Source organism: Anolis carolinensis, chromosome 4, assembly GCF_035594765.1.
Source record: "Anolis carolinensis isolate JA03-04 chromosome 4, rAnoCar3.1.pri, whole genome shotgun sequence".
In the NCBI taxonomy this organism is placed as follows: Eukaryota; Metazoa; Chordata; class Lepidosauria; order Squamata; family Dactyloidae; genus Anolis; species Anolis carolinensis.
The window spans coordinates 205,127,038-205,136,255 of record NC_085844.1 but is presented as its reverse complement, the minus strand read 5'-3'; the positions used below and the strand labels follow the sequence as shown (position 1 = coordinate 205,136,255).

The window sequence follows — 9,218 nt, the reverse complement described above, 5'->3', positions numbered from 1 at the left end:
TTCACAAGAAAATCACATGTAATTGTGCAAGTTTATGGAGCAGTACACTCCATGCAGATTTTATGGCTGCCAGTATTCCAGTTTGTTAAGTATGTTTTTTCTTTGTGTACTACATATAATTCTTCCTGTTCACTCAGATGTCCTCTAATGATTGTAGCCACTAGCAATAGCCTTTAGATTCTCATTTTCTCAGAGCAGAACAGAAATTTTGAGTTTATTGCATTTTATCTAATATTTCCATTAGCTGAAAGAAAGGTAGTCTGTTTAGAGATAAATAAATGTTGTCTTCTAGATGTGTACATATATTCTCACTTTTTAAAGTTAATAGTTCATTCTCAATCTACAATAAATTTCAAGGAAAATTAGTTTTAAGTTTGATTTGCATAATACATATCCCCCCCCCCCCCCCCGGTACAACTGGGAAACAATACATGCAATAAACAAATACTGTATGAAAAGAGGACAAATTTAGAATGCTTTCAAGATGCTTGTTTCAAAGTGCTTTATTTTTCCATAGTACAATGCATTTTCTACATGTTTTACATTTATTTTACAGTTTTTACATTACTGCCCTACAGTGTAAATATTACATGAGTTTGTCTCAGTGATCTTTAACAAATGTTGGCAACCTGAAAAGTGATTAACAATTTGTGATATATGCTGAGAGTACACACTCACTTGCTTATACCAAGCTACTGCCATATCACATGTCTTATTTGTTCCGTTGCAACTAATCCAGAACATCATTTATTTGAAAATCCCAGTTGGGACAAGGCTGCTAATTCAAGCAGACAATGATGCTTGCAAGTCTAAGGAACTGAGATTATTTTCATTTCACATTTTCCCTACACCGCTGTACGCAGAGTATATATGTACTGTTACATGTGGAACATTACTTAGAGTGAACTGCAATGTCCCTGCAGTTTCTGATCAGAACAACTTTGTAGGTGCATGAAATAATAAGCAGATGCTCTTGTGAGCTTCCATGCTGATCTGGCATTGAATCTGCTGTAGGCTTGAGTTTGATCTGAAGCAAAGATTCCTATCCATAGAGTCAATACCTCAGACGGCTTCTTTGAACTTTGGGCTAAAACCCAGAATAGATTCATCACTAGCTCTGTCATGGAAGACAACAGCTATTCCATCTGGCTGCTTTTATTAATGATGTAAATAACCATAATGGTCTGAAAAATAGCCACCTAAATAATTTGAATAGTGTAAGCCCAGGATCAGCAAGGAATACTTTCCTGAACTTACCGTAGAAACAGGAAATTGGAAAATAGCAAACCCTATTGAAATGAATGACTTCTGCTGGAAAGTATAGAATCATTCTGGAGGACTTAGAAAATAGAGGTATTCTCCCTAAGCATTTACTAAGTCCTCCAGGATGACTCTATGGTAACTTCCAATGAAGGAATTTTTTTCTGGAGGCCCTAGAAAATCCCTAAAAAGGACATATTTTGTCAGATGCAGATAGATACTGGTTCTGTAGTTATGGGAGTCATACTGGAATTACGAGAAATGCTTTTCTATGATGAAAGGGATCTGTTGCCAGGGAAAATCAGCAAAATTTTCTATTTGTATTTGATAAGTTACAGCAACGTTAAGGGGAAAATATGCAAGTATATTGTTTTTCTGCATAAAGGTTTTGGAGTATGTACTCCTAAAAACCAGTGCTGCATGCGTAGACTATGGAATTAGCTTATGAATGTGAAGTTTAGATTTATTTTCTTATAACTCAAAAAATGGCGAGACAAACAGACCAACATAAATAACCAACTGTTTTGTAACAAAGAACTCCCACATAAGTTCGATTAAGATGTTATAATAGTATTTTGAAATGAATCCCACTGAGTAGCATTTTGTATGTCCAAGGAAATCTGGCTAGCCAGCATCAGATTGTGAGATTCATGTTTTCAGAGATGAGCTTTCAAACTGCATTACTTCCATTTTTAATTACACACTAAAATATATCTTCAAGTTCATGCTCATAGATGCCAGCACCTATTCTTTAAAAGTGCCCTCGCCACCATGCAAAAGTCAAAATCTCTAAATCAACGTTAGTTACTTGCTTGGAGGGACATCAGGCATGTATAGAATTCAGCAGAATCTTGGCTGGAAATTGTCAAAATTGATAAAAATTACACCTAGTCTTGTCCGCTTTGGTTGAGTCCTGTTCTATGCCTATAGATTTCCCCACCACAGGAATGTAGTCCAGAGGCCCCTTCCTAAACTGAAATTTGGGTCCCAGATCAGAAAAAGGTCCCCTATTTCTATTTTGAATGGGATTTTCATATCACAGTTTAACAAACACATTTTTACTCCTTTCTCTTCTGCACAGTTTTTTTAAAACTCAAAATCTCCTTTATCAAGTTGGATGTTAAAGGTTATGATAAAAACAGTAAGTCAGTCAAACTGATTCCTAATCTATTGATCCTTAATATTGCCAGGAAGTTTCATTCTTGTCTCTTGAAGTGACTGGTGCAAACATAAAACATCTTGACCTAAAATGTCTTATCTCTGACAAAAATCTTAAGTATTTTTGCACCATACTTGAAACATAGGCAGGTAAATGGAGAAGGACACACACTCTCTTCTAGCAGGTCTGATTGCATGTAGCAGCTTTTCCCTGCCCCACCAATTCCTCTTGTGTCTGGGTTCCAGCTGTAGATAAGCAGAAATTCACGCAGTGTAGATCATCCTAAACTGGAGTTGGAAGGCTTGAATTACCTCATTTCTTCTAATTATGAAGGACGTTAACTCTATACCAAAACCACCTTCTTCAACCAGAGATGACACACCTGGAGGGTGTCAGGCTGGTGAAGGTAGCCCTTGTTTCCCTTATCCACTCTACTTCACTTGTGCCTTCCCCCTGTGAACACCACTTCACCTTTCCCACAACTATGTCATTTTCTTCTCATCACATTCTCCTTTCATTTCTAGACCTTAGGTAGCTAACAGCCTTTCTTGGAAACCTAGAGCCTTTGCTCACTCTTTCTACTTCTGGGACCTCTTAGCTGTTTCTTGATTCTCTGTAGGATAAGGCTATCCAACCTTTCTTTGATACAATTTGCTGTATAGCTGGAAGTTCTTGAAGCTATTGTAGAATGTTGTTTTTCTCATAGGTAGGGGTTCTAGGTAGTTACCTACTAGCCAAGCTCACCCTAAACAGAAGAAAGTCTATAGAATTACACATCTGCTTTAAGTTTAGATAGGCTGCTGAACCATACAACTTTTATTCTGCATAGAAGTTGTTAGTTTTTATACTGCATTGAAGTCCTTAGTTGTAGAATATTAGTTTATCAGTTTTAACTCTTACCCTTGTCTACTATAACTTACATCCAGTCTTGCAACCAGTCTGTTTATAAGAAGGAAACAAGATTGCTTTCAGGCTCTTGTGAACTGTTAAGAGGAAGCTCATAACAAAGTGGATAGAATGAGCCTGATGATGTGTAGCATCAGATTTAGCCAGAGCTATGGCAAGTTCCTCTTGACATGGCTCAATGAAGACCTCCTTGGTGTGAATAAGAAATGGGTTGTCTTGTACCAGGTCTAACAGTGAAGGTATTTGCAGTTGCCCCATATTGCACACTCCCATGAGAAGATCTGAAGGGGAGGAAAAGAATAAAAACATCATCAAGCCAAATGGAAACCCCTAGTTATACAATGCAATATACAAGATCCAGTGAAACAATAATGTTTATTACAAACAGGTAGGAACATTAAATAAGAAAAACTGATGCTCCGCTTTCATTCCAAATACAAGAAAATATTCTACACAGCAAAATGATTCTTCATCAATCACTTGCTAATGTTTGAATAAGCTGGGATTTTGGCAGTGGGATGTCCTTAAGTCACTGTAGGCACAAACCTCAGATACACAGTATAAATACATTTCCCCCTAGTTTTATTCCCTCTTCCTTACAGTGCAGATCCTTGCTTCAGCTGGTAATTTTTTGACAGCACTGTAGTACCATAGATGTAGCACATGGTAAATGATATAGTGGCTTGTGTATATATATATATATATCTTACTCTGGTGTCTCAGGTGAATGAGACTCCCACTTAAAAGTGTGTAATACGATAATATTGTAAAATGTGCATAGTAATTTAATAATGATAGTACTTCCTCTGGCTTACTTATTTTTATTGTGCTATTTCTGAGCAGATAGCTCACAAATAGCATGTCTCCAGCTTGCTTCAGTTCAGTCACCTAGCTAAACAGGGAGGTGGCTTTGTAAATTAAAAAGTGGCTGTATGTACTCGGCATACAACTGTAGATTTGGTCTCTAGTTGGTACACCAGGTATATCAACAACATGTGAGATACAGAAAAATATGCTTTGAGTAAAGGAGCCATCTAGAATTTCCCTACTAGTATTGGGAGGAGAAAGAAACCTTCCATCCACCAGACCAATGATTCTTAAGCTCCTTTGGGCCATGGCCTTCTTTGAGATTCTAATGAATGCTATAAAGACCTTCCTCAGGGAAAAATAAACTTAAATCTATGTGAAGGAGAATTGCTTCAACATGACTGCATTCAGACTATGGATGAAGTGTACCCCCCCCCCCCTTAACTGTGTTACCAGACAGTGGAAACACCAGCTACCTGCATGATTATATCTGATTAGCAGTATTTTCCTGTAGCCTGTAGTTCACCCCATACCTCTTCTAAATATGGCAAATGAGACATACCTTCTGCCACCTGCTCCACTGTTGGCATACTCTCCACTCTGGCCTTTATACCTGGCATCACCGGAGGCATTGTTATAAGTCAGCATTTTCCCAGGTGTCAGTTCCACTGACACCCTTCTGCCCTGCATACTGGTGGGCACATTCCTATGAGTAGAGTTCATCCGGTGCATCCCTTCAACAGTCTGGGAGTTGTATGTCATTGTATTGTGGCCATAGTTATTGGGAGTGCTCATACTCCGAGAGGACATGGATGGTTTACCGTATGTCCCATCTGTCTCTGACATATAAAGGCGCTTCTTGATCAGAGGCCGACTGTTTGAATAGGAACTGAGATAAGTTGAGGAATAGCTCCCACCTGGATAATGGTGATTGTGTCCACTCGACCTCATACTGTTTTCCAAGACTGATTTAGATGTTTGTGAGTAACTCTTCCCATAGTCATAGTTTGAGTGACTGAAGTTAAGGCTCTTATCTGAGGTATGAAATTCACTTGAGATTTTGTGGTCTCTATGGTTTTCTTCCCCATTTGAAGACTCAGTCAGGGCCACATTGGCATCATTGCTGAATTCAGGTGGTGGTGGGATTATCTCATAATCAAATACTTGCTCCACAACCTCAGTATTGCTCACAATGTGCTTTGGAGGTGTAGTAAGAGCACGTATAGCTGATCCTTCTGGTATGCTTTGAGGATCTTGTTTTTTCAAATTTTGGGATTCTAGTAGACCTTGAACTAAACTAGAACTATATGCGTTTGATGCAATAATATTCTGAGACTTAATTTCTGAAATGGCCAGGGATTCCTTTTGTGGGAACTTTGGTACAATTGTGATAGAATTGGGCTTGGCATCACTATAATAAATGTTGGATGTGCCTGTCTCTGGATGACTGCTATTGTGCAGCTTTTCTGATAACTTGAGCAGAGGTTTCTCAGATAAGTAACTATTTTGCCGGGAAGTCACAGCAGAACGTCTGCCTCTTTGAGCCCGCTGTTGTGCAGCCAAGAGCAGAGCCATTGGGGAGCCTCTCTCTACTTTCTCTCCTGTAACAGGATGAACCAAAACCTCACTATCAGCTTCTTCAGCATTCCTAGATGAGGTGGATGTGACTGAGGACCTGGGATCTGCAAAGTCCCTTAGATTGTCATTATTATTTATGCTGACTGGCCCATCTTCTATAGTTTGGGAAGAAGCTGCAGAAGCCAAGCTGTCCACTGAGCCAAACTTTGTTCTATGTGACTTGTACTGCAAGAGAGAAAAATCCACAGTGGGAGATGCAGTTTGTATTGGTGATGGCGCTCCAGAAGAGGCTGGTGAAGATGCAGATGGAACCAAGAATCCGTTCTTTAATTTCAGAGGGGATACTGGAGGTTTCTGGGTGTTGTCAGGAAGTGAGTAACCAGAAGAGATGCTAGGTGTCTTAGGGTCTTTCTCTGTCACTCCTGATGCTGGGTTATTCTCATGTATTGTGGGATGTGAAAGCCTGGCCTCTCCCCCATTGACCTGACTGCCACCAAATTGAAGAGTAACTTGCTTCTTTGTTTCTGGATTATGTTTCAAATTTGCAAGGGCCAATGGTGGGCCTCCATCCTTGCTTGGAGAGAGCAAGGCTTCCAATTCATCTTTAAATGTCATAACACTGTTTGCTTGTGGGGAGGCAGGTTTAGTCTTTGTAGTAGAAATGACATCAGTGGTAAAAGCTTTTCTTGGAGAAGGTGTACTAGATGGTGTCCTCTCATTTTTCTTACTCTGTCTTGCTGGAGGTGACTGTGGGTCACTCACAATAGGCTTAGGTTGTTTTAATTCATCTCTAATAACCTGGTTGCTATCAGTAATGCTAGTTTTAGGCTTAGAGGGAAAAGTTCTGTCTTGCTGTCGGTCCTCTTTTCTGCAGGAAGAGGACAATAGGGCAGACAGGTCATGTTTTAGTTTGTCCAGATTAGTCCTCTCCTTCCAATCATCATCATGATCATCATCAGAGGATGCATTTTCCTGAAAAGGAAGCTCTGTTTTTTCTGAAGATAATGCCTCATGTGGGCTGGTAGGAGAGCCATCAGAATCTGGATTTCCAGACTCTGAGATTAATATGGAGGGTTTTTCCAAAGTAACTTTCCCTTTAGCCTCTCCTTTTGAGTGAACTGCGGCTGCAGTGCGGGCAGTAAAAATCAGTGGCAGGGCAGGACGGCTGTGAGGAGCCATTTTAGGGAGCAATTCGTGATTGGGACTGGATTCGTTTTCTCCTATGGGAATAGATGAAGTTCTGACAGGAGTAGGAGGAGGTATTTTTAATGATCGAGGGAAAGTGAGATTAGGGTCTGGGCTGGAATGTGGCAACTGTGATTCCTTATTGGTAGGGGTTAAAGGAGGATTGTGGTCCAGATTGCGGTTCAGATTGCGGGGGACAGTGTCAGGTTCCCTGATATTTAGAACAGTCTCAGATTTCCATTTGGACACACCATTTGATAAAGGTGGCGTGTGAATTAGTGGTGAATGTGGAAGAGGTGCACGATCAATAAAAGCCGGAGGAGGAGGAGGAATAAAGTCTGGTGGAGATGGAGTACTGGGTGAAGACAGATTGGAATATTGGTATGAAGGTGGAGCCAGAGATGAAGGAGACTGAGCTGACATTGGAGGTGGAGGTGGAGGAGACACTGGAGGTGGGGGTGGAGCTGCTACAGAAGGCGGAGGTGGTACATCCACAGAAGGTGGTGCCGGAGCTTGCATGGAAGGTGGAGCTAGAGAGAGGTCAACTGAAGGTGGTGGTGGTGGTGGTGGAGGAGGAGGAGGAGGAGGAGGAACTGATGGCGGAGGTGGTATGTAATCATCATCCAAGTAATTTTCAAATCCCTTGGGTCTCAGGTCAACTACTGAATTGTACTTTCTGTAGTTGCCATTGATTTGAGAACCAAGTCCTAGAGAGAAAAGAACACATAGGATTAAGACCCTCTATTTTAGATGGGTCAGTTCAATATTAGTACAGCTGAATATTTTCCTTAAGTCATGAGTAAAACATTCTATTTAGAAGACTGAAGTTATGGAATACCAATTAAAAAAACAGTCTACCACTAAAACCAAACTGAATCAAAAGTTCACAAACCATCGGCAATAATTTCTATTTTTTTACTTCATCAAAAATATATCTGTCTTTCTTGTCCCTAGAAAATTCAATAGAAAAATAACATTTTGCAACTACAGTAGAGTCTCACTTATCCAAAATCCGCTTATCCAACGTTTTGGATTATCCAATGCATTTTTGTAGTCAGTGTTTTCAATACATCGTGGTATTTTGGTGCTAAATTCGTAAATACAGTAATTACTACGTAACGTTACTGTGTATTGAACTACTTTTTCTGTCAAATTTGTTGTATAACATGATGTTATCCAACATATTCGCTTATCCAACATTCTGCCAGCTCGTTTATGTTGGATAAGAGACTCTACTGTAATTAAAAGGAATCGCTATATTTTTTTATTATATCTTTAACTTTTAGAAGCTCTTTTGCATCTTGATTCAAATACATACTAGCAAGATAAAACTTTGGGTGCATCCACACTGCACAGAGAACTTTCGTGTCAGTTTCACTGCTGTGTTTCCTTGCTATAGAATCTTGGAATTACCAGTAGTAGTTTTGAATCTTAATGCACTCCCCAGAACTACAACATTAGAGCTTTCTGGTAGAAAGTTTAAAGTACTTCACTAAAGTATAAAACCTAGAATTTTACAGGATGAGGCAATGGCAGTAAGAGCCATGTTAAAGCACCATAACTATGTAGTGTGGGTCAGCAGTAGAATACTTAAACAATATTTCTTGGTTTCATTCCATAGAGTCAATTGTGTTTTCACACATGCATTAAAATTTCCTGTGCACATGAACAAGGTATCTTCATGCAGTTGATAAGAACTCCCTTAAGTCAATAAGATTATTGAGAGAGTATATTAGGAAATTTACTGCCTGAATGTAACTCAACAGAATCCCCTAGCCCAGTGGTTCTCAACCTGTGGGTCCCCAGATGTTTTGGCCTTCAACTCCTGAAATCCTAACAGCTGGTAAACTGGCTGGGATTTCTGGGAGTTGTAGGCCAAAATGCCTGGAGACCCAATGGTGGCAATGTTGGTTGGGAGGGGACTGTAATCTAAACAGAACTTTCCTAAACTGATTAATCAATAAGTGCCCTATTTCTGGGTGTGTGTAAGCATGCTATGTGCACAAACACCCCAGGTCCCTGCTGCTGACTGGATGATTGACATTTCCCAACAATTATTTTTGGAAATAGTGTCCACTCCCTGTTGCGCGTCATGTTTCCCAGAAGAATGACTGGGATTCTAATGGTGGTAGATCTTAAACAGATGCAAGAAGATGTACTTTCAGTGGACTGTGAATTCTTTCAGCCCAGAGAAGCTGCTTACTGTGCCTTTAAAGTGTGGTTTTGCATTTTTAATAATAATAAGTTTATTATTGTAACCCGCCACCATCTCCCCGAAGGGATTCAGGGAGGCTTACACTCGGCAAAAAGTGGCTTAAAACGT

The 9,218-nt window shown here is 39.9% G+C and overlaps 1 protein-coding gene across 1 annotated transcript in view; it reads right to left on the bottom strand.

The window, feature by feature from the left end:
- Positions 1-487: 487 nt before the first annotated feature.
- c4h6orf132 (chromosome 4 C6orf132 homolog) overlaps positions 488-9,218 on the bottom strand; it is a 46,562-nt gene continuing 37,831 nt past the window's right edge. The window contains exons 4-5 of the mRNA XM_008109826.3: positions 4,695-7,602; positions 488-3,606 (exon numbers count right to left, since the gene is read on the bottom strand). Coding sequence (XP_008108033.2) covers positions 3,501-3,606; positions 4,695-7,602 — 3,014 coding nt within the window. The 3' untranslated portion in view covers positions 488-3,500. The remainder of the gene's footprint in view (positions 3,607-4,694; positions 7,603-9,218) is intronic.